General features: G+C 43.8%; 2 protein-coding genes across 2 annotated transcripts; one reads left to right on the top strand and one right to left on the bottom strand.

Moving 5' to 3' along the window:
• Positions 1-531: 531 nt before the first annotated feature.
• med7 (mediator complex subunit 7) lies at positions 532-2,392 on the bottom strand. Its single transcript, XM_023990417.2, has 2 exons — positions 2,239-2,392; positions 532-1,696 (listed from the first exon to the last, which is right to left on the bottom strand). The coding sequence occupies exon 2, from the start codon at positions 1,685-1,687 to the stop codon at positions 935-937; it is 753 nt and encodes a 250-aa protein (XP_023846185.1). The 5' UTR covers positions 1,688-1,696; positions 2,239-2,392; the 3' UTR covers positions 532-934.
• Positions 2,393-10,736: 8,344 nt separating this feature from the next.
• On the top strand, positions 10,737-24,287 carry LOC111965532 (tyrosine-protein kinase ITK/TSK). Its single transcript, XM_070444161.1, is given in 21 exon segments — positions 10,737-10,961; positions 11,200-11,304; positions 11,521-11,602; positions 11,838-11,963; positions 14,974-15,011; positions 15,127-15,278; positions 15,518-15,583; positions 15,723-15,777; positions 17,993-18,072; positions 18,323-18,465; positions 19,013-19,082; positions 19,891-19,930; positions 19,932-19,991; positions 19,993-20,054; positions 20,697-20,913; positions 21,256-21,320; positions 21,570-21,713; positions 22,071-22,108; positions 22,802-22,854; positions 22,856-22,885; positions 24,016-24,287. Coding segments are annotated over 21 exon segments (1,830 nt in total). The 5' UTR covers positions 10,737-10,823; the 3' UTR covers positions 24,082-24,287.
• Positions 24,288-27,329: the final 3,042 nt, after the last annotated feature.

The following is a 27,329-nucleotide window of genomic DNA, read 5'->3' on the forward strand; positions in this document are numbered from 1 at the left end:
CAAACAGTGACAAAGACTGAGGTAGTGTAGCGCGCCTCTGACTGGGACATTAGCTCACATTGCTACAAGTATATAAGCTTACATAGCAAGCTGCTACACACACAGCTTCACAGACTAAGCGCTTCCCGTCTAACAAAGACTGTTGCAGTGGCTGCATCACTGACATTCAATCACATTAGGTTATGACATGTGAATAGAGTTCAGGTTTGATCATAGTGCAAGATCTTTTCAGCATTCTTGGACTACATAGTGTAATGCAGTGAATCAGCTGCTAAACATATAGATAGTTTGATCGTTCACACACGGACTCATCTAAGGTATGAAATATAATTTAAAGTAGAAAACAGTGGTTTCTAGCCAGGACTCAGTTTGAAGACAACCTGAAAGGAATCAGCAGGACCCACTAGTGGTATAATACAACCATTCTTAGATTAACAGAAAAAAGGGTGGTAGGCCTAATTGTCTAATTCAACAGTCAACCATGATAGTGAAAATGAATCATATAAAATAGAATTAATCAATTATGTTACAGGACTTGGAAATTGCTTTATTAACTTATCAAATTATGAATTTTAAGAGCATCCAAACGTTAATGATAGCCCCAAAAAATTCTGAACTCAAGGTGTGTTTTCATAGTCTGTGACACTTCATAGTCCATGAAAAATACTATAAAACAGCTGACAGCGTATGTGATCAGAACTAGATTAAGCATACAACACAATTAAACAGAGACCAATAATAGCAATGAAACAAACATACCAAAACAAGAGAAACCTATATTCARCATGGTGAATCATTTTGATTCTGAACATATAGAAATATAATGAAGAGGACTCGATTCACAACAGACAATCTGTTTTACAGAACACATTTCTATCTAAACGTTCTTCATCATTGCAGCCTTCTGTAGAGACCCCAGCCCTAAATACAAAACTCAGGCGATCTCGTCGATAATACTACACATTGCTGCATCCTTGTCCCATACTCTGTCCTTCTTAGCAGCACCACCCATGCTTTTGTCCTGTTGTGGCCCAACAGCCATACAGCTAGCCCCAGCCTCCTCCACTTCCATGGGCTCAGTCTTTAACCTGGCGGTCAACCCCATCGCTGCTCCACCACCCCTCAACCCATCCCCTGCCCCACTCGAGCCCTCAGTCTGGAGCAGGTCATCGGGCAGGGAGGCCAGGCACCCCTGGATCATCTCCATGACCCTCTCCAGATGCTTCTGGAACCTCTCTGCAGTCTCCAGGCGCTGTCTCTTCTGCACTTCCATCATCACCCTCAAGGTCTCTCTGGCCTGGTGAGGACGGTACTCATTGATCAGATGGTGCATGTGGACAAACAATAGCTTCAGGTCCTCCAGTTTCTCCTCTCTCTTTATACTGCCAGGGCTCTTGATCAGGATGTCCAGGAGATCCAGGAAATTCACCAGGATGGACATGTTGAGCTTCTTAAGTTCCCGTTTGTGGTGGAACTGCATGGGGTGGAGCCGCTCGATGCCCTGGCTCTCCAGCGGTCGGATGATCAGGTCGTCGCACTGGAACTGGTTGCCGAACATCATGTAGGTGTCTCGGATGGGAGGAGGGGGTTTGGGGGCGAGCCCCTTGCGGATGTTCTCGTCCGTGTACTCCTTGATGTACTGCATGGGAGGGGGAGGTAGGGCACTCACCTGCTGTGGTTCACCCATGGTGGAGGCCTGGATAGAGAAAGATGAGATTACATATTTATTATAGCCTCCCACATTACTTCATCATCCCACTTTGCCTTTTTAGTTGTCTTGTCATTGATAACAAATAAGCTGGAGAACGAACCGGATGGCTATTATCCTGCTGATTTACAAAGAGCATGGTTTACCTCTCTATATAGACTGTATTATCAAAGATACTTATAACTAGGACAATTTATAGGGTTTCCCCTATTAATCTGGTAATAGTTACTAGCTTTGTGAGATACCCACCTTGTCACGCATGCGCGTCTAGCTGGCTAGCTAATTAGCGTAGCTAGAAGTGTGTAACATTACGTAGGACAGCTTGACTACGTTGTCTAAAGCTAACCTGCTGAGCAAGTGGGACTAATGCGCTAGCTACAAGCCTACAAACGGATTGTGAACAATCTAGCTAGCTACAGTATTTTCAGTTGATTCAGTATCTAGCGAGCTAACGTTAGCTAGCTAACATGAGAGCTTGGCAGACTTGGAAGTAATTTCACAACAAGGAATGAGACAAAGGCAAAACATACCTTTCTATCGCGTCATCAATGACTGTATTTAATATAGACTGAATTCGCCACCACAACTAACGTTTATTGCTTTTCACAAGAAATGTGTTTGCGCGACTTCTCTTCTCGTTTCCCTTTCATGCCCCTGTCATCCCATCCCATTGGTTGGATTTTTGTTTGACATGATTTGTTGGCAGTGCGGATTGGCCAGTTTCTCGTCAGTAATGCACGATTTGATTGGTTTTCACAGACTGGCCGCTTCATTTGATGTATTTTGGCAAGTTTCTTTAAATGTTTCATCCAACACACTTGTACAATGTAAAGGTTTGTAACAAAGTGGCGTAAGAGAGGTCGAAAGTACGATGTTCAATCTGACATAAATGAATGTCTCATTGTGATGGTCATCATACAGGTAACTGCCATAATAAAGGAAACACCAACATAAAGTGTCTTATGGTCCAATGYAGCTGTTTATTTAAGTGATAATGCCMGATAAGCCGGTGTTTGGAGGATATATTGGCACGGGTGTTTGTCTCGGGCCGGCAAACCCTGACAATATATCCTCCAAACACCGGCTTCGAGGGCATTATCACTTTTATACAACCGGTTACCAACATATTCAAATACTGATTTACATATTTTAATTAAACACGCTATTTTATAAATGTATTCATACAATTTCATCCTTCAACAAGATATAGTCCCGACACAAATCTAGGGTTTCTACCCAAGCCGGCTGGTCGTTCTATCTATCGGTTCGGTTGCCTGAGAATCAAACCTGTCGTTACGTCTTTTTTTTCGGTATATATGGATGCGACCCAGTCATTCGTTCTAAATGTTCGATTGCCCTAACAATGAGCTAATGATGCGGGGTTTCACCTGGCCAAGGTTGCCAGGTCCAGTTCAAATATCTATCCCAATGATCACTCAAAACTACAGAAAAGTCCTGAAAACTAGCCTACTTTTTTCACAGTAAAAGAGAAGTTGCCATATTTATACAATAAATCCTTTCCCCATAACCTTATCGAGCCAATTAAGAAGGAATATCGTAGTAACTTGTAACGACGTTAGAAGCACAATTCTTCAAAATACTAACTATTTGGAGCTATGACATGACCTAAAAAAGGAATTGGAATATTACCTAGAGAAAAGATAATTCGCCCTTATAAACTCCCCAGATCATTTTCTATCAATGGATGACGATTTAACCAATTTGACTGCTATGATTAAGCAATAAAGCACAAGGGGTATGGTATATGGCCTGGATACAGCCATGAGCTGTGGTATATTGGCCATATACCACAAACCCCGGGTGCTTTATTGCTATTATAAACTGGTTACCAACGTAAAATCGAACAGTAAAACATATATATATCATACCCCTGGTATATGGTCTGTTCTAAACTGGGTGGTTCGAGCCCTGAATGCTGATTGGCTGACAGCCGTAGTATATCAGAYTGTATACCACGGGTATGACAAAGCATTTATTCTTACTGCTCTAATTATGTTGGTAACCAGTTTATAATTGTAAATAAATCCCCTTTGCACATGTGCATGACTACTGTATAGATAAATCCGACAGGAGAGTTGGAGTGATGAAAGTTGGTCAGAGGATGTCGAAATCTCACACTTGGACAACATAAAAAACTAATKTTAGGCAATTTTCTGGCAATTGTGCTGTTATTATTTGACAGATGTTAAGACTACAACCCGTTATAAATGGCCCATTTGCGAGATTGACTTGTCATTTCAATAGGCATAGGCTAGACTAAAATCTGGGTTTATGATTGTAATTCAACTTTGCCATGCAGGTAGCCTATAGCCACTGATAGGCATCTCTTTTCAGATAGTCTACAGTAGCCTAGACAATATATARGCAAGATGTAAAATGAACGATTTAGCAGCTTGCTTAGTTCAAATTAACATACRAATTTATTCAACATGAATASCGAGGCGATTTTGAGGTAAGAAGTGCCTGTGTTTCCAAATAGCCTGCTGGAATAGGCTACTGAGGATGGGGTCATAATTTCAAACACTGAATTAAATATTAATATATATGCATTAATGTCTATGCATATTCACTTTACCCCTACCTACATGTACACATTTCCTCGACTAACATGTACCCCTGCACATTGACTCGGTACCGGTACCTCTTGTTTATAACCTCGTTATTGTTATTTTATTGTGCTACTTTTTATTTTGTTTTATTTTTTACTTTAGTTTATTTAGCAAATAATTTCGTAACTCTATTTCTTCAACTGCATTGCTGGTCTTGAGGGCTTGTAAGTACGAATTTCACGGTAAGGTGACAGCCTGGTATATCTGTCAGAACTCCCCAAGGAGATGTGGGTGTGGAGTCAGGCGCAGGAGAAAAAAGTTCAGAAGGAAACGGGCGTTTTATTAAACCAGCTCAAAAATAACAGGACACCGGACTACAGCAGTAGCCACGAAACCCCACTCGGACACAGTCCAGGGAAAAACCACCTGTTAAACATGAACTAACGAAAACGCAACCCAAACTAACTGACAGTCAAAACGAAAACAATCCCGCACAWAAACCCAAAGGAAATGGTCGTGATAAATACCCCCCCCTAATTAACCAAAATGAAACCAGGTGAAACACAAAACAGACAGAACCAAAAGAAAAGGAAAAAGGATCGGTGGCAGCTAGTAGACCGAATTATTATGGTGAGGCACATGGGCTACTAACAGCTTACTAAGCATCATACATTCTCTGGATTTATGGTGCTTTCAAGAAAACTGGGAATTCGTTTAAAAAAACAAGGTCGAATCATGACGTCAGTGATCTTCAGGTTGGAGCTTGAGAAAGAGGCCAGAGTTCCTGACTTGGAAATGTATTTTCCCTGTCGGAGCTCGTTTTTTTCCCTGTTCCCAGTTGTCTTGAAATCACTGAAGTCTGAGATTTTCCAGTTGTTTTGAACGCAGCAGAAGTCATGCTGGATTGACAGCATGGCCAATGTATTCAACATTTTCTGGCCCATAGTGTTCAATGTTTATCCTTTTATGCTTAGAAAAGAGACCCTTAAACCCAGACTTGGACCACACACCCACTCCACTGAATAGCAGGCTGGTGATTGCTTTGCAACACTTGCAGTTAGCCACTGATTCCTTCCAAACCACTAATTCTTGAATTAGTGATATCTAACTTGTTGGGTAATGTTTATGTTCAATGGCCGATGACCACCGATACGTTTTATCTATAATTTCTCTTCATATGACAAGGATTGAAAAGGATTTGCCTGTAGATTCTCAACTTGATTCATGATGATGACTGCTTGTCTTGCTTGCTAGCTAAGATGTTGTTGTTAACATGATCATTCCAATCAAAGCTACAGTATATATAAGTTATTTGATGTCATTTTATCTGGGGCCAATGACCTTGAGCCTTCTTAGATGAGCACTTCTAATGAAACTCTATGGCAGCACCCAAGGGGCTTGAATGTTCGAGCTCTCCCCGTAGATTTTGCGGTGACATAGTGTCGCCATGAGTGACAAAACACTGAGCCAATCACAGCTCAACTAGAGAACATTACCAACCTGCAAAACAGGCAACCCAAAAATATATATATTTCTTTAGCTAAACAGGTGGGGCTCCAAACAGATGGGGCTCTGATAGATAGACCGATGATAGATGAGTTTATTAGGCAGATGCACAGGGTCACAGACGTAATCGCAGGGTACAGTGAAATTCATATCCTCCGAGCTCCAACAGTGTGGGTAAAAACAATGATATAAATATACACATTTATAACTGTAGCAATGTCCATTTGGTGGGTTGGGGCAGGTAAATGTTTGCTGGGGGGGTAGAATATATACATGGGGGGGGGTAGGAAGTCTGAAGGGCAGGAGGGGGACAGGTTGAGCAGGTGGCTGCCTAGTACCTATTCAGCAGCCTGATGGTCTGGGGGTAGAAGCTATTGGCCAGTCTGACAGTTTTTGCCATGRTGCTCCTATACTACCTGCATCTGAGTGATGGAAGCAGGGAGAAGAGACCATGACTCAAGTGGCTGAGGTCCTTGATGATGTCCTTGCCTTCCTGCGTGTTGTAGGTGTCCTGGAGGGCAGGCATTGAGCATCCAATGGTGCGTTCGGCTGAGCGTACCAYCCTCTGTCGAGCMTTGTGGTCAGCGGTGGTGGAGTTGCCATACCAGGCCATGATGCAGCCCGACMGTATGCTCTCAATGGTRCTCCTGTAGAACACTGCGAAGGGGCCTCCYGAGTGGCGCAGTGGTCTAGGGCACTGCATCGCAGTGCTATCTGGCCCAGCGTCGTCCGGGTTAAGGAAAGGGTTTGGCCGGCAGGGATGTACTTGTCCCATCGAGTCACTAGCGACTCCTGTGGTGGGCTGGGTGCAATGCACGCTGACATGATCGCCAGGTACACAGTGTTTTCTCTGACACATTGGTGAGGCTGGTTTCCKGGTTAAGCAAGCAGTGTKTCAAGAAGCAGTGCCGCTTATCAGGGTCGTGTTTCGGAGGATGCATGGCTCTCGACCTTCGCCTCTCCCGAGCCTGTACAGGAGTTTCAGTGATGGGACTGTAACTACCAATTGGATACCATGAAATTGGGAAGAAAAWGGGGTAAAAAAAGAATATTATAATATTAAATATATACAAAAAAAAGCTACAAACAAAATAAAACAAAGGAACCTGGGGAACATGCCGAATTTCTTCAGGTTGAAGAATTGCTGCTGTGCCTTCTTCACCTCGGTGTCTGTGTGATTTTACCATTTCAGAACATGTGTATACCGAGGAACTTTATGTTTTTCACCCTCTCCGCAACAGCCCTGTTGATGAGGATGGGGGCTTGCCTTTGTTCCTTTCTTTTTCTGATGTTGAGGGAGAGGTTGTTTCCCTACCTCCTCTCTGTAGGCCATCTCAACGTTATTGGTAATCAGGCCTACTACTGTCGTGTCGTTAGCGAACTTGATGATGGAGTTGGAGCTGTGTGAGGCCATGCAGTCGTGGGCATACAGGAGGGGACTGAGGACGCACCCTTGTGGGGCCCCCAGGGTGAGGATCAGTGTGGAAGAGGTAATGTTGCCTAACTTCACCACCTGGCCCAGACATAGAGGAGAGCCGGGACAAGTGGAGAGCTGGGACGAAAGTAACACAGGGTGAAAGTAACTAACGGCCATTTTCTCAGATAACACAGAAGCTGGAATGATGTATTGAAGTGAAAGGACGTATCTAGTGAAAATCGTTTATCATCAGCACACGGGCTTTAAAATCACTGCATCAGTTTAAACTAGCCACAGATACTTTTTAGGAGATTGGGAACTCCATTAGAATCGTTTTATTGCCCAATGTGTATGTTTCCCATGCGTCTTCAATTGGCCACACGGTGCAYTATGGGCGATTCTGGGACAAGGAGAGCTCTTCTTCAAAGAGTGAATGGGAGTCAATTGGGCTCTTGCTCAAACACCCAACATTAGCATGAATTTCATGAACAAGAAGTACATACATTACAAATCTTTTCTGAGATGTCAGATAATTTACATGATCTCTGTAACGTCATATAGCTTTGTAACCGTGACATTACATACTTTCAAGCAAAATAGACAGGTTTCTTGACATTTGGCGTGTTCAAAACAACTGGGAACTCGTTACTTGGAAATCTTAGACTTCCGATTTCAGTGCATTCAAGACAACTGGGAAAAATTATTTTGAATCGTTATCCAACTCGGAATTCCAAGTCAGGAACTCGGGCATCTTTCTAGAGTTCCGACTTCCCAGTTGTCTTGAAAGCACCTGTAACGAKTGTTGTTGGAAGGATTGGACCAAGGTGCAGCGTGGAAGGCGTTAATCATGTTTATTAATGTGAACCAGCAACAAAACAATAAAGAGTAACAAAAATAACGTGTGGCTTTGTAGTGCAAAAGGCTACACTACAAAAACAAGGTCCCACACACAACAGGTGGAAAAAGGCTGCCTAAATATGATCCCCAATCAGAGACAACGATAGACAGCTGCCTCTGATTGGGAACCATACCAGGCCAACATAGAAATACAAAAACTAGAGTACCCGCCCTAGTCACACCCTGACCTAACCAACATAGAGAATAAAAAGGCTCTCTAAGGTCAGGGCGTGACAGTACCCCCCCAAGGTGCGGACTCCGGCCGCAAAACCTGACTCTATGGGGGAGGGCTCGGGTGGGCATCTAGCATGGGTGGCGGTCCGGTTCGGGACGTAGACCCGGGCTGGGGAGACGCACAGGAGGCCTGGAGCGTGGAGCCGGCACAGGACGTACCGGGCTGGGGAGACGCACAGGAGGCCTGGAGCGTGGAGCGCGCACAGGACGTACGGGCTGGGGAGACGCACAGGAGGCCTGGAGCGTGGAGCCGGCACAGGACGTACCGGGCTGGGGAGACGCACAGGCCTGGAGCGTGGAGCCGGCACAGGACGTACCGGGCTGGGAAGACGCACAGGAGGCCTGGAGCGTGGAGCGTTGGTCTATCTTTTTTTTTTAGCTAAACAGGTGCCCTGAATGACGGGTCACCACTGCTGCAGACTAGCTGCACTTAGTTTTATTTTACCTGTTTTCTACTGATTTGTCTTTGCATATATCCATAAAAATGATGCGGATTCATAATTTAAACCGGCTGAGAAAAGCTCCCTGCCTGTCTATGCGAAAGCTGGAGATCGAATTTGAATATTGAAATAGTGTTGCAAATGTCAGAGAGACAGACAGCAAGGTTTATACAAATATCCTCTGTTGAAAACGAAATGTTAGTGCAAAATAAATGTGAGATAAGGTCTAGATGCTTTTTATWGTGGARWTCAAGTTTATAAATTGTATGGCTGGGCTGATGAAACAGTGGATTGCGCAGTCAGATGGAAMAGAGTAAATAGGCATTTCAACATCTTAGATTCAGCCTGTGGTTATTTTTGGAGTAGACAAAGTCTGGAATGCGGTTTAACCAATCAGCATTCAGGATTAGACCCACCCCTTATATGAATCTCTATATCAAATCATTTCTGGTTAACAATTAAAGACATCTTCCAGAACTTTGGTGACTACTAAATAGTTTTTAAACCTCCCGCTTTGGGCTGGATGTGTCAATGTGCAATTCATACATGCATAAACTATGACCATTTTTACTGTCTTACTGCAATTAGCCACGAAATCCCTAGCTCAAAAGCAATTTTCTGGAAGCTGTGGTGTGCCATTTTCCATACATTTTCCACCAACTGGGCCAGCCCCTAGCAATTCGAGTTCATCCAATGAGCTTCAGCTTCTCGCCATATGAGTGACAGCTAGCAAAAGGCACATGATGTACACGCAGTAATTTTCCTGGCCCACATTTGGCTTGTGAGTGCTACTTGCAGAATTACTGGCTAAAACGTATGCAAAAAAATAAATGGTCAAAAATAAATAAAAATAGCTTCTTAGCGAAGAGCAATTTCTCAAGCAATAATTTTGCTCGGACTGTCTTGGTGTGGTCTGAGTGGGGAGGGGAAAACTAGCTGTTATTGGCAGAGAGGTTTGGGACTTTCTTTCTTATTGGTCTATTAACTTATTTTCTGCCTGGTGATGTCACSAGGTGGTCTCTTCAAAYGGCGCTTACACTAAAGGGGCATTATCAAAATGTTCACAATTTCACAGTATTATTCCAACCTCATGGTGGGGAAATATATATAAAACACTGGGCCTTTAATAAGGCATCTCATTTATTTAGTCAGTTACYTGTACTGTATATTGTGTGTATATGGAGGTAACTGCCAAAATAAATGAAATACCAACATAAAGTCTCTTAATAGGGTGTTGGGCACCACAAGCCAGAACAGCTTCAATGCACCTTGGCATAGATTCTACTAGTGTCTGGAACTCTATTGGAGGGATGCGACACCATTCTTCCATGAGAAACTCCATAATTTGGTGTTTTGTTGATGGTGGTGGAAAACGCTGTTTCAGGCGTGGCTCCAGAATCTCCTATAAGTGTGGTGAGATTTGGTGACTGAGAGGGCCTTGGTATATGGTTTACATCATTTTCATGCTCATAAACCCATACAGTGACCACTCCTGTCCTGTGGATGGGGGTATTGTCATCCTATGGGAGCATAGCCATGGTAGGCAAAATAATGGCCTGCCCAGCATTTTCATACATGACCCTAAGCATGAGGAGATGCTAATTGCTTAATTAACTGAAGAACCACATTTACTCAAATGTTTTCATTAGTTTGGAAGTTACCTGCATAATAGCATTTGTTCAACTGTGAATTTTGTAAGTGTGTGTTTAGCCTCATTTCTGGGGAGAGAGCTGCTCAGGCCCTGTGGTTCTGTGCACCAATGCAGTTTGTGATGTTTCGACTTGTGTGGGTGTGTGTGTGTGTGCATCTTAGTCTGAGTGTGTATCTTTGCAGAATGAGTTTGTATGTGTCTGAGAGTTGGTCTCTTTCTATCTGTCATGCTCAAGGAAGTGGTTTACCTATATCTACACCGGAAACTCACACGACACTAACTCCCAACACTCTTTTCCTTCTCTCCACTCCTCCATAGGTGTTCAGTCTAACTCTACAGCCCACCTTGCTGTCTCTCTCTCTCTCTGTCTCTCAATGTTAGCCAGGTATCTGTGTTCACTATGCTCCCCACGGTAATCTTGAAGGGGACTCTCATCAAGAAATCTCAACAGAAGCGAAGGACGTCGCCCTGCAATTACAAGGAAAGATTATTTGTCTTGGACACCCAGGACCTGACCTATTCTGAACAGCGCCCTGGGGTATGTACAATTTTTATTGACAAATTGTGTGGTTTGTTTGTTTATCAATTGCTGGCAAGAATGACATTTTGTTAAAATCTTTTACATTTTACAGTTCAGCAGTGTCATTTTTTAAATCATATATTGAGTTATGGAGAAATATTACTTTTACATGACAGTTACTTTATGGGGGTTGTATTGTTTGATGTGCAAATGGGAAGTTGTGAAGATGTTGATAGAAAACTGTATTCATCTTCAGAAAAAGCCCAGCCAGAAAGGCTGCATTGAGCTCTCCAGGATCAAGTGTGTGGAGATAGTGTGCAGTGAAGTCCCAATCCCCTGCAGCAACAAGTACCCCTTCCAGGTAAGACCACTGGAATGCTAATTACTGGAATGCTAATTACTGGAATGCTAATGACTGGAAAGCTAATGACTGGAAAGCTAATGACTGGAATGCTAATTACTGGAATGCTAGTTATTGGAATGCTAATTACTGACCATTGGGAACACTTTACAATGACTTTCATTTATAAATAAGCCATGACACAGTTTTTTCAAATATGCATAAATGTCTCAACAGGTTGTCCACGACAACTGCTACCTGTACATCTTCGCCCCGGACAACGACTGTCGTCAGAGATGGGTCCGAGCTCTGAAGGAAGGTGAGCAGCAGTTATGGAAGACAACAYGTTTAACGTTAAACCCATAATAAAAATACTGAGTCTCTCAGAGCTGAGTTTTCTCATATATACCATAATATATATACCATAACATATAAGATACCAAAATCAACACATAATATTAAGAGAATTCTATCAACATTATATTATAAGCTCTATGACACATTTGCGCCTCCATGTCTTACGCTGTATTTAATTTCTCTCTCTTGCCATGAAGAGACCAAGTGCAACGCATTACTCCTGAAGTATCACCCCAACTTCTGGATGGAGGGGAGGTGGAGGTGCTGTTACCAGACAGAGAAGATGGCTACGGGGTGTCAGGAGTACGACCCTATGGGATACGGTACAGCTACCGCACCACAGCATAAAAAATACTATTTCATTTGAAGAACACATTTCCCACACACAATGTCTATAACATGCATTATTATATGATTATGCTTATGATTATGATGATGATTATTGTTGTCTTGCATACAAACCATTTATAATCCCTTTAAAAAGTATATAATGATAACTGCCTATAATGTGAATTTAACCCCCTAGACCTTATTGACGCGTCAATCTACGTAACATAAAAAAATTCCCCATCAAAATCTGTCAGTTTAAGCTAGAGATATCTGTTAATTCTGCGTGGGCTGCGTCTCAATCCACCACATCCGCCATGTCGCCCTTCCGCATCTGAGGTGGAAAGTGGCAGAGCTACAGCGTTGTTTGTCAGACCCGAAAATCGATCTTTTCACGATAACGTCTGTAGCATTCGAATGGTTTAGCCTAAATACTAATATGACCACTCCATAGAAAAGGGAGACTCTCACAGGCCTCGTCTGAAGGTAACCCATACAAATTAATGGAAGTATGGAGGTAGTTTTGTGCCAAAAAAAGAAATATRTGTAAAAAATATATACACTACCAGTCAAAAGTGTGGACACACCTACTCATTCAAAGGGTTTTCTTTATTTTTACTATTTTCTACAATGTAAAATAAAAGTGAAGACATCAAAACTATGAAATAACACATATTAGTAGTAACCAAATAAGTGTTAAACAAATCAAAATATATTTGAGATTCTTCAAAGTAGCCACCCTTTAACTTGATGACAGCTTTGCTCACTCTTGGCACTCTCTCAACCAGCTTCACCTGGAATGCTTTTCCAAAAGTCTTKAAGGAGTTCCTACATATGCTGAGCACGTTTTGGCTGCTTTTCCGTCACTTTGCATTCTAACTCATCCCAAACCACCTCAATTGGGTTGAGGTCGGGAGATTGTGGAGGCCAGGTCATCTGATGCAGCACTACATAACTTTCCTTCTTGATCAAATAGCCCTTACACAGCCTGGAAGTGTGTTGGGTAATTGTCCTGTTGAAAAACAAATGATAGTTCCACTAAGCACAAAACAGATGGGATGGCGTATCACTGCAGAATTCTGTGGTTGCCATGCTGGTTAAGTGTGCCACGAATTCTAAATAAATCACAGACAGTGTCACCAGCAAAGCACCCCCACACCATCACTACTCTTTCTCCATGCTTCACGGTGGGAACCACACATGCGGAGACCATCCATTCACCTACTCTGCGTCTCACAAAGACACGGCGGTTGGAACCAAAAATTTCAAATTTGGACTCATCAGACCAAAGGACAGATTTGTTGTAGAGTGTTGTAGTGTTGTAGAGCGGATACGTTAAAGTACCCTGTCGTTCTTCTGAGATTGTCTGTCCTTTCCTAGGCCACGTACATGTACAGCTGCAGCTGATAACTCGACGTCTAGGGGGTATCACTTCTTCTTTAGTGAATAATCGTTCAAAGTTCATACCAAGTTGCCATAATCAGCTTGCGCTGTATTCTGGCTGGTCTGGTCGAAATTCACCATTCCAGCGTGGTGATCGTCACCTCCACATTGTAATTCGCCATTTTAAACGTTAGGACAGCAGTCCTAACATTTCTGAAACTAAATGTTAATTTTGTTAGGTTGTAGTTGAAATTAGTCCTTTTAAACGTATGGACATCCTTATGTCATCTGGAACTAACAGGCTTTTGTACTGGGGGAAAGAAGGGCGTGTTTCATAGTTCTCAACCAATGTCTGTTCACTTGGGCGTGGCCACTGAGTGAGCATAGTTTACTTTACATAGTTTACTAAAGAGTCTCTCATTTAGAAGCTAAAATTACATTAAATCTTTTCACAAATAGTTTCATATTTAAACATTTCAGTTGCACAACAATTCCATGTGAATCTGATAACTGGAATGTGCAGACTTTCCAATATATAAATTATGTCATCCTAACATCAGATATAATGTCCCAGACACCAACTGATCTGACATCATATTCTTTAAGCACCAAAGGACACATTCAACTGGTTGAGAAAGGGAAATATTGTTCCATTCTAAAAACCTTTTGATGTTACCATAACTCTCTCTATGTTAACAAAGGGCTTTCCAAGAGTCCATTCTGTAGAGTGGAGAGAAAAGGGGGAAATTTATTTATGGGAGGGTCATAAACCTCACCCAACAGGGCAACATCATTACAAACCTTATTCCTTATTTCTCTTTTTTGCCATTCATGAATGTGTTATTCAATACGTTTCTATATGGACTATAGTAGTAAAGGCCAAATTCAATATTTTATCACATATATATTTATTTTTTTGATACCTAAAGGGGTCCTAAAATTCTAAATCAAATAGCTAAATGATCCATCACCTTTTTAAAACAATTCCATATGTCAGCTTAGAACCCAGTGGTGTAAAGTACAAAAGTAAAAATGCTTTAATCACTACTTAAGGTGTTTTGTAGGGTATCTGTACTTTACTATTTATATTTTTGGCCAAGTTTTACTTTTACTTCACTACATTCCTAAAGAAAATTATATCCTTTTTACTCCTTACATTTTCCCTGACACCCAAAAGTACTCATTACATTTTGACAGGAAAATGGTCCTGAGAAGAGAATATCCTGGTSATCCCTACTGCCTCTGATCTGGCGGACTCACTAAACACAAATGCTTTGTTTGTAAATGATGTCTGAGTGTTGGAGTGTGCCCCTGGTTATCCGTCAACATTTTTAAATCAAATGATGCCGTCTGGTTTGCTTAATATAATGAATTTTAAATGGTTGATACTTTTACTTTGAGACTTAAGTACATTTTAGCAATTCCATTTACTTTTGATACTTAAGTATATTTAAAATCAAATACTTTTAGACTTTTTCTCAAGTAGTATTTTCCTTGGAGACTTTAACTTTTACTTGAGTCATTTTCTATTAAGGTATCTTTACAATGACAATTGAGTACTTTTCCCACCACTGTTAGAACACGAGAACTTTGAAGAATTAACCAGGAAATGTTCTTCTGTAGCATCCAAGAAGCCTCTCCCTCCAACCCCGGACCCACAGGTAAATATGCATGATAAGTCGCCTCTATTTACTTCACTGTGCCTGTAAATGTACAGTATGTTTCTGAGTCATATTAATGCTAATGATCAGTGTTTCCCTTATATCGTGCCACTAGCGGCGGCTCTCTGACCCGGGCCAGAGGGTGGTGGTAGCGCTACAAAACTACAGTCCCCATGAAGACACAGACCTGCCCCTTCACAAAGACCAGGAGTACATCCTGACTGACAGCTCCCACCATGATTGGTGGACGGTACAGGACCACAGAGGGTAAGGAGAGACAGCATGATAACCATATGACAACGCTTTGTCAATCCTACGAAAACCGTATGACGACTCTGTGACAACCCCATGACAACCCCATGACAACCCCATGACAACCCCATGACAACCCTATGTCATATGATAACCTTATGACAACCCTGTGATCCTAGCTGTAATATGTATTATTGGTTTTATAGTTGTACACACCTACAGTATTCATCCCATTTTGTCCTTTCCTTCAATAGAAACTCAGGTTTTGTACCTTGCATGTATATAGCAGAGAAATCCTGCGACAACTTCAACAGATTTGAGTGAGTCTGATTTATATCAAATACAATTTTCCTGACTATTTATAAAGTATAAAATAACAATTGTACCCTGTTCAGCCTTTTATTTCAGACATCTTATTGGTTGTCTTTGTTGTTTCTAATTCACATTCTTTTTTTTCAGATGGTACAACAAAGAGATAACGAGAGGGAGAGCTGAGGAACTTCTGATGACAGAGGTAAAACAACGCCGACCATCTTCAGCTTGGTATTTAACTGGACTACAGAAGAGAGAGGAAAGACATGTTGGGCTTGATTCAATCAAAAAGCAAGGTTATCAGAATTACAACCAGACAAAACTGGTTGAAAGCATGTTTTTGTAATCCCTAAAAAAAATATATATATGTGAATTTAAAAAAATTATTATTGATCACATTTGAGAATGAGATGTTCATGTTTTGAATTTATCCTGAAAATCTTTTGCATCCCAAAAGCTGCATTTTGCAAGATGCACACACACACACACACACACACACACACACACCACAACACACACACACACACACACACCACACCACACCACACACACAGACACACAGAGTGAAACATGACATTTGAAACTGCGGTGCAGTTTACTCAGGTCCAGGATTTCCTGTTGTAAATATGTATGCTGGATTTTACAGACAGATAGACATGGTGCATGGTGACAGTGGGAGGGTTGTGTAGTGTGATGGTGGGAGGGTTGTGTAGTGTGTGTGGGAGGGTTGTGTAGTGTGATGGTGGGGGAGGGTTGTATGTGTGATGGTGGGGAGGGTGTGGTAGTTGTGATGGTGGGAGGTTGTGTGTGTGATGGGGGAGGGTGTGTAGTGTGACAGTGGGAGGGGAGGTTGTGTAGTGTGAGCAGTGGGAGGGGAGGGGAGGGTTGTGTAGTGTGATGGTGGGAGGGGAGGGTTGTGTAGTGTGATGGTGGAGGGGAGGGTTGTGTAGTGTGATGGTGGGAGGGGAGGGTTGTGTAGTGTGATGGTGGAGGGAGGGTTGTGTAGTGTGATGGTGGAGGGGAGGGTTGTGTAGTGTGATGGTGGGAGGGTTGTGTAGTGTGACAGTGGGGGGGAGGGTTGTGTAGTGGTGACAGTGGGAGGGTTTAGTGTAGTGTGACAGTGGGAGGGGAGGGTTGTGTAGTGTGATGGTGGGAGGGTTGTGTAGTGTGATGGTGGGGGGAGGGTTGTGTAGTGTGATGGTGGGAGGGGAGGGTTGTGTAGTGTGACAGTGGGGGGGAGGGTTGTGTATGTGATGGTGGAGGGGAGGTTGTGTAGTGTGATGGTGGGAGGGGAGGGTTGTGTAGTGTGATGGTGGGGGTTGTGTATGTTGGATGGTGGGAGGGTTGTGTTAGTGTGATGGTGGGAGGGTTGTGTAGTGTGTGGTGGGAGGGTTGTGTTGTGTGATTGGTGGAGGGTTGTGTAGTGTGATGGTGGGAGGTTGTTTGTGTAGTGTGATGGTGGGAGGGTTGTGTAGTGTGATGGTGGGAGGGTTGTGTAGTGTGATGGTGGGAGGGTTGTGTAGTGTGATGGTGGGAGGGTTTGTGTAGTGTGATTGTGTGTGAAGGGGAGGGTTTTGTGTAGTGTGATGGGGAGGTTGGTAGTGTGATGTGGGAGGGTTGTGTAGTGTTGACAGTGGGAGGGGAGGGTTGTTAGTGTGATGGTGGGAGGGTTGTGTAGTGTGAAGTGGAGGGGAGGGTTGTGGTAGTGTGATGGGTGGGAGGGTTGTGTAGTGTGAGTGGGAGGGGAGGGTTTGTGTAAGTGTGATGGTGGGAGGGTTGTGGTAGCTGTGACAGTGGGGAGGGGAGGGTTGTGTAGTGTATGGTGGGAGGGGAGGTTTGTGTAGTGTGATGGTGGGAGGTTGTGTAGTGTGTGGAGGGAGGGTTGTGTAGTGTGATGGTGGGAGGGGTTGTAGTGTGATGTGGGGAGGGTTGTGTAAGTGTGATGGTGGGAGGGAGGGTTTGTGTAGTTGTGATGGTGGGAGGTTGTGTAGTGGTTTGATGGTGGGAGGGGAGGTTGTGTGGGTGAGGTGGTGATGGTTGTGTGGACGGGGAGGGTTGTTGTAGTGTGATGGTGGGAGGGTTTGTGTAGCTGTGATGTGGGAGGGAGGGTTTGTGTAGTGTGATGGTGGGCGTGTGATGGTGGGAGGGGAGGGTTGTGTAGTGTGACAGTGGGAGGGGAGGGTTGTGTAGTGTGATGGTGGGAGGGTTGTGTAGTGTGATGGTGGGAGGGGAGGGTTGTGTAGTGTGACATTGGCTCACTGTGTTATCATGTCAAGCCTTATTCCCATGAGTAGAGATTGAAAAGGCAATTTCTATGTCACTCAAGTATGGTGTAACATACAACAAATTCAACCTAATGGACTCAACAGATACAATTATGATTTATCCTACTGAAATGGAATGTTGTGTTTGTGCAGGGTAAGGAAGGAGCCTTTATGGTGCGAGACTCCAGGCATGCAGGCGTCTACACTGTGTCTGTCTTCACTAAAGCCCCAGGGTAACTACTGCCTGTTTCAGCCATGTCACTCAGCTTCAATGACAGTCAGTTAAAGGGGCAATCAGCGATTGGTATTGGGACATCTCTAGCTCTGTCTATGAATTTGAAAGTGGTTACATGTCTCCAGCCCCATCCCTCAGCTTTTTACCAAAACAGTGGCGGGTTGTCTGCTTTGTTATTGTTTGAACTGCATATTGCCACTTTAAAGATTTTGCTATGACGTAGTTACATGATGATGAACCCCGTTCAGATCCAACGGGCAGAAGAACCCGCGGGTGAAGCACTACCAGATCAGACAGTCTGAGGCAGAGGAGTCCAAGTTTTACCTGGCAGAGAAATACCTGTTCAGCACCATTCCTGAGCTCATCCAGTACCACCAACACAACGCTGCAGGTATTTAGGTTATCAGTGGCTCACCTGAGCTACCTAATACATCTGTTTACAGCCAGGCCAGTGTGACCTATTTGGACATGCACCACAAAACTGTGTTTGTTAGTCCGTTGAGATAAAGGCATCTTCAGGGGTCATGTAAGGTTTCACCAGCACACATGGATCTCCCACAGTAGAGAGGGAGATGGGAGCGGAGCGTTAATGTAGTATGAAATGGTTCTATACGTTCTATGGTCCCGATGTTCTTCCCTTAGTATAGCGTGGAATCGTTTCCTTGCATCAACAGTCTACAGAGGAAACTGCCTGTAAAATAATAGTTAATGTGTTCTATTGTTGAGGCAGAATAGCCTAATGCCTCTACATGATCTAACTCCCAGTATATGCAAATATAGTTTTGTTGTTTCATCTTGACATTCAACCTGTGTGTGTGTGTGTGTGTGTGTGTGCTGATGGGTGTGTGTGTGCTGTGTTGTTGTGTGTGTGTGTGTGTGTGTGTGTGTGTGTGTGTGATGTGTGTGTGTGTGTGCGTTCATGTGTGTATTCTCTGCAGGTCTGATCACGCGACTGAGGGATCCTGTCTCTCAGGGTAGAGAGGCTCTCAGAGCCCTGCGGAACTCTAGGTCAGAGGTCGACCTGCTGCTTCTGTCTCCAGGCGCCAGCAGCAATTTTGTTTGGTTATTGATTATGGAAGGTATCATAGAGATAGTTAGAGGACTCATTTTTGCATCTGTGCCATTGTAGTGTCTGTTACAGCATGGGCAGATGAGTGTCCTCTAACTATCTCTATGGAAGTTTCCTAATCCTGAATTACATGACAATTCTAAAGATATCAAACACAAAGCAGATACACCACCAGAGGTGTCTATAACACACATATGTATAGATAAGTTACTGTGTAAAATAAAGTCTGCCTCATATACAAAACCTGGTTACTGTGTAATAAAGATATGCTTAAACCAAACATATGCATGACAGTGAGAATTGCTATGTGTTTGCTATTCTAAAAGCATTAGGACTGGGATGACATAAGTTGTGATGTAAGGTAGACACGTGTTGTGATGAGGTACCCAGGTGTAGCAGCCCCAGCTGTTACCAGGCAGCTCCACCACACCCTGAAAACCTCCAGACAGGAGGGACTACCTGGAGAGAGAATGTGGCAGGCAACCACAGTGTACCATGTTGTGTTCAGGCTTGATTATTTCAAATAATTGCATTAGATATGTCATTATTACCTATGCACTCTCTCCCCCCCCTCCCTCTCTCTCCCACTCGCCCCCCTCCTTCTCCCCCCTCCCTCTCTCTTCCCTCCTCGCCCCTCCCTCTCACCCTCCTCCCTCCCTCTCCCATCTCCCTCTTCTCCCTCCTCCCTCTCTCTCCCCCTCCCTCCTCCCTCTCTCTCCTCCCCCCTCCTCCCCCATCCAGAGTCAGTGGGGTGGACCCGGCAGAGCTGACTCTAGGTGAGGAAGTGGGGCCGCGGTCAGTTTGGCCTGGTACTCCAGGGGCGGTGGAGAGAGCGCAGGGTAGCTGTTGAAGATGGTCAGGAAGGGAGCCATGTCTGAGGAGGACTTCCAAAGAGGAGGCCAGGTCATGACGTGAGTGGACTTTATAGTGAGGGGGACATCTTAGAGGACACCCTATTCCCTACATAGTGGGTTAATATAACCAGAGTCGACTCACGTCAAATGCAGTGCTGTGTCTTAAATGACACCCTGTACCCATACTATGTAATTAACTACATTTAATCAGATCGCATGTGTGTGTGTGTGATATACGAGTACCTTGCTGTGTGGTGTGTGTGTGTGTGGTGTATGTGTGTGTGTGTCTGTGTCCTGTGGTGTTCGCAGGATGCTGTCCCACTGTTAAGCTGTGCAGCTTGTATGGTGTGTGTACCCAGCATTCTCCCATGTGTCTGGTTTGCAGGATGCTGTCCCACTGTAAGCTGGTTGCAGCTGTATGGTGTGTGTACCAGCATTCTCCCATGTGTCTGTGTTGTGCAGGATGCTGTCCCACTGTAAGCTGGTGCAGCCTGTATGGTGTGTGTACCCAGCATTCTCCCATGTTCTGGTGTTGCAGGTGCTGTCCCACTGTAAGCTGGTGCAGCTGTATGGGTGTGCTGTACACCGCATTCTCCCATGTGTCTGGTTGTTACAGGATGCGGGTTCCCACTGGAAGCTGGTCTGCAGCTTGTATGGTGATGTATGTACCAGCATTCTCCCATGTGTCTGGTGTTGCAGGATGCTGTCCCACTGTAAGCTGGTGCAGCTGTATGGTGTGTGTACACAGCATTCTCCCATGTGTCTGGTGTTTGAGTTGATGGAGCAGGGCTGCCTGTCAGACTACCTCCGAGCCAGGAGGGGGCGTATGTCCCAGGACAGCCTACTGGGGATGTGTCTGGACGTCAGTGAAGGGATGGCATACCTGGAGAGCAACAACTTCATCCACAGAGACCTGGTAACCCACCCAAAGACACTTTCAGACCTGAGCATGTGTGTGTGCGTGCATACGTTCTTGATTGCGTGTGAGCTTGTTCAGTCAAGTCACAATTTATTCTAAGCACATTTAACAAGTCTCAACACACTTTACAGACACATATTTTATTAATGTATATAAACAAAACACAGAACAACTTAGAAAGGGTTGGTTTACCTCACTGGCCAAAGCATCAAGGAACTGTAAGACATCTCTGCTTGGTTAAGGCCTAGATGTATTTTCAGTGATAATGGAGTGTATAGTATAGAAGATGGACAAACTACTGCAGATCATAAGTGTGTGTTCTGAACCCAACCCTCACAGGCAGCCAGAAACTGTCTGGTTTCCTGCAACAACGTGGTGAAGGTGTCTGATTTTGGAATGACCAGGTGAGTTTGTGACAGACAGGTTTATGCTCATTGAGGTTGTGTGTTTTCAATAAAGGCAAGAATATATGATGATTCAGGGTGAAGAGCAGTTGAAGACTTGAACCAGTGACCCGCCCTAAGGTAACAGGGGAACTACCACCTGTGCATTAAACGGTCAGACTCGGTAGGGGGCTAAGTGCATCTATACATGGAAGCTGCAGAGATGCACGCAGATAACCGTGTGTGTCCTCTCCTGCCCTGTCCTACCAGGTTTGTTCTAGATGACCAATACACCAGCTCTCAGGGCTCTAAGTTCCCCATCAAGTGGTCTTCTCCTGAGGTCATCAAGTACTGCAAGTTCAGCAGCAAGTCTGACGTCTGGTCCCTTTGGATAGATTTATTCATCCTCTCAGAGTCCTGCGTCCTTTGAGATAGGTTTATTCATCCTCTCTGAGACCATTCTGGTCTTCTTGTAGGTTGATTCATCCTCTCTGAAACGTCTGGTACCTTTGGTAGGTTTATTCATCCTCTCTGAGACGTCTGGTTCCTTTGGGTAAGGTTAATAGTAGGGTTTATTCATCCTCTTCTAGACGTCTGGTCCTTTTGGTAGGTTATTCATCCTCTCCTGAACCCGTCTGGTTCCTTTTGGTAGGGTTATTCATCCTCTCTGAGACATCTGGTCCATTTGGTTGTTTTTCATCCTCTCTGAGACGTCTTGGTCCTTTGGTAAGGTTTATTCATCCTTCTCTGAGACCATCTGGTCCTTTGTAGGTCTTATTCATCCTCTCTTGAGAACGTCTGGTCCTTTGGTAGGTTTATTCATCCTCTCTGAGACGTTCTGGTCCTTGGTAGGTTTATTCATCACTCTCTGAGACCATCGTCTTGGTAGGTTTATTCATCTCTCTGAGACCTCTGGTCCTTTGGTAGGTTTATTCATCCTCTCTGAGACCATCTGGTCCTTTGGTAGGTTATTCATCCTCTCTGAGACGTCTGGTCCTTTGGTAGGTTTCTATTCATCCTCTTCTTCTAGGTACCATCTGGTCCTTTGGCTGGTTATTCATCCTCTCTGAGGACCGTCCTGGTCCTTTGGTAGGTTTATTATTCCTCTCTGAGACCGTCTGGTCCTTTGGTAGGTTTATTCATCCTCTCTGAGACCGTCTGGTCCTTTGGTAGTTTATTTGTTTCTCTGTGAGACTGTTGTGCCATTGTTCGGACACTGAGCTTCTTCAAATTCAAAACTGTTATCATATTAGAGGTTGATGATGAATGTTGAATCTCCTCCCCTTCTCCCCACTCCTCCTCCCCTCCCCACTCCCTCCTTCCTGCCCTCCCCTTCTCCCCACTCCTCCTCCCCTCCCCACTCCTCTCCTCCCCTTCTCCCCACTCCTCTCTCCTCCCCTCTACTCCCATCTCGCCACTTCCTCTCCTCCAGTGTGTTTATGTGGAGGTGTATACGGAGGCCGTCTGCCATATGACAACCGGTCTAACGGTGAGTGTGTGAGCCCTGAATGCAGGTCTGAGGCTGCTGAAACCCAGGACAGCCCCAGAGGCGGTTGCACCTCCTCATGGAGTGGTGCTTGAAGGAGGTGGGTGGAATGATCTACCTGGTTCACACCTGTAGCTTACTGACTCACCTGTACTGTTAGTGTAGTGGTGGGGTGTAGTGTAGTGTAAGGGTGGTTGTATTGTGGGGGGTGTTAGTTGGTGGGTGGTGGGTGGTGTTGGCGTGGGGGTGTTGGTGTAGTTGTGGGTGTAGTGAGGTAGGTGTAGTCATGGGTGGGGGTAGTGGGGCGGGGGTGTATGTAGTTGGGTGGGCGGTAGTGGCTGGGTGGGGGGGGGTGTATGTAGTTGGGTGTAGGTGTGTGTAGTGCAGTGTAGGTGATAGTTGGTGGGGTGTAGTTGGGATGATGTATGTGTTGTATGTAGTGGCGTGGCGTGGCTGTATTGTAGTGTGGGTGGGGGGGTGTAGTTGGGTGCGGTGTAGTGGGGGGGGGGGTGTATGTAGTTGGGTGGGTGGGTGCTGTTGGGTGGTGGTGATTGACAGAGAGTGATTATTTGATCAGTGCTAGGGTAAAATGAAATGTGCACCCCTTGGGTCCCCAGGACAGAGTTTGGAAATGTTGCAGTAGACAGACTCACCCTTTACCTTAGTGATTCAGCTTGGTAGGTTGGTTCACCTTTACCTGTAGTGATCAGTGGTTCACCTTTACCTTAGTATTCAGCTTGGTAGGTTGGTTTCACCTTTACCTTACGTGATTCAGCTTGTAGGTTGGTTAACCGTTACCTTACTGATTCAGCTTGGATAGGTTGGTTTACCTGTACCTTACTGGTTCAGCTTGGTAGGTTGGTTTACCTGTACCTTACTGATTCAGTTGATAGGTTGGTTTACCTGTCCTTACTGATTTCAGCTTGGTAGCGTTGTTTACCTACCTTACTGATTCAGCTTGATAGGTTGTTTACCTGTACCCTTACTGGTTCTGCTTGGTAGGTTGGTTTACCTGTACCTTATGAATTCAGCTTGATAGCTTGGTTTACCTTTACCTTACTGATTCAGCTGATAGTTTGTTTTACCATGCTACCTTAGCTGGTTACTGCTGGTAGGTTGGTTTACCTGTACCTTACTGATTCAGCTTGATAGGTTGGTTTACCTGTGCTCTTAGTGTAGCATGTGTTTTAAGCATAATGTCTTTTGATTGATCTGTCTCTTCTTGTGTAGAAACCAGACGACCGTCCTTCCTTTGCTCTCCTGCTGCACGAGCTGGCCTCACTCTCAGACCTCTGAGCCTGAACAAACATGCCATTCAACCAAACCTGGTGTGCTGACCAGCTATCCGGGGTAAATCATGCCAGAATAATTTTGCTCAACCAAACTGAAGATACTGTACGAAATATACTTAGCTAGCTGTGTTTATGTTATTTATTAATTTCCTTCAAGTTTCTATTTATTTTGTAGCAAACCATATTTTTTTAATAAAATGTAGAAATCTACTTCTCTTGTGTCTTGATACATTTTTTCTGTCTATTGTGTTAATTAGTTGTTTCATAAGCTTACTTTTGTTTGATTTTACTGTCTGTCGCTCAAAGTCTGACCATCAGAGGGCACCCACAACCCATTTACCCATGATGTCATAATGCAGGCTATTCCCGTCATCTACAGACTTTCTTATGTACTAGGATCTCTGTATAGCAGGCTACTGCAGTCTTAATACCAAATAACCACAATGCATAATACTCATTACAGTTCACTTGTCTATACAGTAACTGTAGTAGTCTAACTGTAGGCGGTTTTAATGTATCCAGTGTTCTCACGCAGACACACAAACACACTGCCCTGATAAAGTATGAAGTGAGTCTGGGGGTTCCAGACAGCCCTACATGCCTGCTCTGGTTGCTGTGACAACGAGGTCTGACTGGGTACAAGTACTGGCATAGTAATACCCTGTCAGGCAGAAAGTATACATAGAATTACATATATGATCTCTGTGGGAGTATGGATGTATGTAGATGAATATAATAGATAAATAGAGATAGATCGACATATACAGGAGTAGATAGATATAGATAACTCCATACAGTAGGGTCCCTATGCAGTTTTAGGGCTATTCCATTAAATCTCTATACAATCCATTGTAAGGTGACTGAATGAAATACTCAAAATATTTAGTTTTCTTCTAAAAACACCTGTGCCTCTAAGATGGCATACTAGGCCTATACAGTTATGTCAAGGACTGGACGCTGTATCGTGTGTAGTTGATGTGATCAAAGTTCAGTTTGACACCATCTGTCCTGGAAACCGGGTCATTGAGGTGCCTGTGCTGTGCATGGTAAGTAAGTAATATCCTGCAATATCCAATCAAATGGAAATGGGGAAGAATGTGAAGCACGTTTCAATGTTGTCCTAATGGCTATGATATAATTTCAAGGGGAATAGTTTGTAGAGAATAGCGATAGATAGGCGACATTGCAAATATATTGTTTTATTTTGACGATACAAAAGCATCATCGCAAGGTAGAGTGTTGGTCTGTGCAACAACATTGGCCATATTCAGCACCACAGTTCCATCCTCCTGCCTGTGTGTGAGTAACTGTCTCTTTAAGGAAATGCACTTGCAGCCATTTTCTGCTCTTTGTGTGGGGTGGATTATAACGGATAGGCGCTGAGAGAAACGAGATCATCAGTCGGGGAAAAGGCCAGAAAAAAACGTCAGTAAAACATTGGATTTTCGTCGCGGAGTTCGACATTGTCCGCCCAAATTTTCCTGGACGGACATGCAAGTTGCAGGTAAGTGCAAAATGTAACGGAATATGCTGCCAGCACACGGAAAATATGTGCGGGTAGCCTACGCTCGCTTCTCGACGGGAGGCTGCGATGGATGTAGAGAACCTGCGGTGTGTTTCCACTCTCTTGCATGGTGCACCATCATTTTACCATTGGAAGCAATTAACGTCTGTTTCTTTTTTACATTGAAAACAAACGCATCGGATTCGATCATTCATTTTTGCGACCGTTTGCCTCTTCACTTATTCGGTGATGTGAATGAACCCCCCCCCCCGTTATTTCAGGCAGTGTATTGATAGCGTCATACTACGAGAGATGGGTGGGGTGGCAGTGGCTATAGGAAAAAATGCGTTTTCTTAATTTTTACATGAAGAGACTACGGGTGATATGAATATCACCCAATACATTTGATTGTCTTAATAAAACATACAACATTTATACAATTGTTATTTTATAGGTAAATGTTCCGATAGATATATTGGCTACAGCTAGTGGAGGTTAGCTCTTTAACGTGTGCTCTACCCGTAGACTAAATTCCTTATAGTTTATATATTTTTTTATCATACACTGAACAAAAATATTAACGCAATATGTAAAGTGCTGGTCCCATGAGCTGAAATAAAAGATCCCAGAAATGTACCATATGCACAAAAGCTTATTTCTCTCAAATTTTGTGCACACATTTTTTACATCTCTGTTGGTGATCATTTTATCCTTTGTCAATATAATCCATCCACCTGACAGGTGTGGCACATCAAGAAGCTGATTAAACAGCATGATCATTACACAGGTGCACCTTGTGCTGGGGACAAATAAAGGCCACTCTAAAATTTGCTGTTTTGTCACACAACACAATGCCACAGATGTCTCAAGTTTTGAGGGAGCATGCAATTGGCTTGCTGACTGCAGGAATGTCCACCAGAGCTGTTGCCAGAGAATGTAATGTTAATTTGTCTGTCATAAGCCACCTCCAACATCGTTTTAAAGGGGGGGGGGGGGGGGGTTAATAAAGGCCTTTTGTGGGGAAAACCTCATTCTGATTGGCTGGGCCTGGCTCCCAAGTGGGTGGGCCTATACCCTCCCAGGCCCACCCATGGCTGTGCCCCTGCCCAGTCATGTGGAATCCATAGATTAGGGCATAATACATGTATTTCTATTGACTGATTTCCTTATGTGAACTGTAACTCAGCATAGTATTTGAAATTGTTGCACGTTGCGTTTTACATTTTTGTTSAGTATATTTTCTAATAGGACTTTAAGTGGTCTATCAGCAATTTGTTACACTGTTTTCGTTAAGCATCACCTCATTGACAAAAGGCAGGTTTACAAATATCAATGTAGACAAATGTTCATTGTAAAATGCGTCCTTCCAACCCAGGCCCATGATGCTGTTCTAGCCTGATGCACGGATGGCAGATTCACCGTCTTCCATTATGTAGCCTATCGATTCTCTAACCTCAAATTCATGGTTTTTCCCCACCTTTCAAATAATTAATAACCATTTTACTTTGTTTGACTGTAATAGTTGAAAGATTTGTTTATTTGGATCCCCATTAACTTTTGCAGAAGCAGCAGCTACTTTTTCTGGGGTCCACAAAAAACACAAAACATGACAAGTAACAAAAAACTGATAGACAAGGACAGTCACACACATTTGAAATGCAATGACTAACAAGACAACTGTTTGAGCTGAATGTTATTTGATTATGTAGACAATCTGTAATTTTTTGACCATATTACCAGTCATTAAT

The sequence above is a fragment of the Salvelinus sp. IW2-2015 genome, linkage group LG6.2 (genome assembly GCF_002910315.2).
Source record: "Salvelinus sp. IW2-2015 linkage group LG6.2, ASM291031v2, whole genome shotgun sequence".
Lineage (NCBI taxonomy): Eukaryota > Metazoa > Chordata > Actinopteri > Salmoniformes > Salmonidae > Salvelinus > Salvelinus sp. IW2-2015.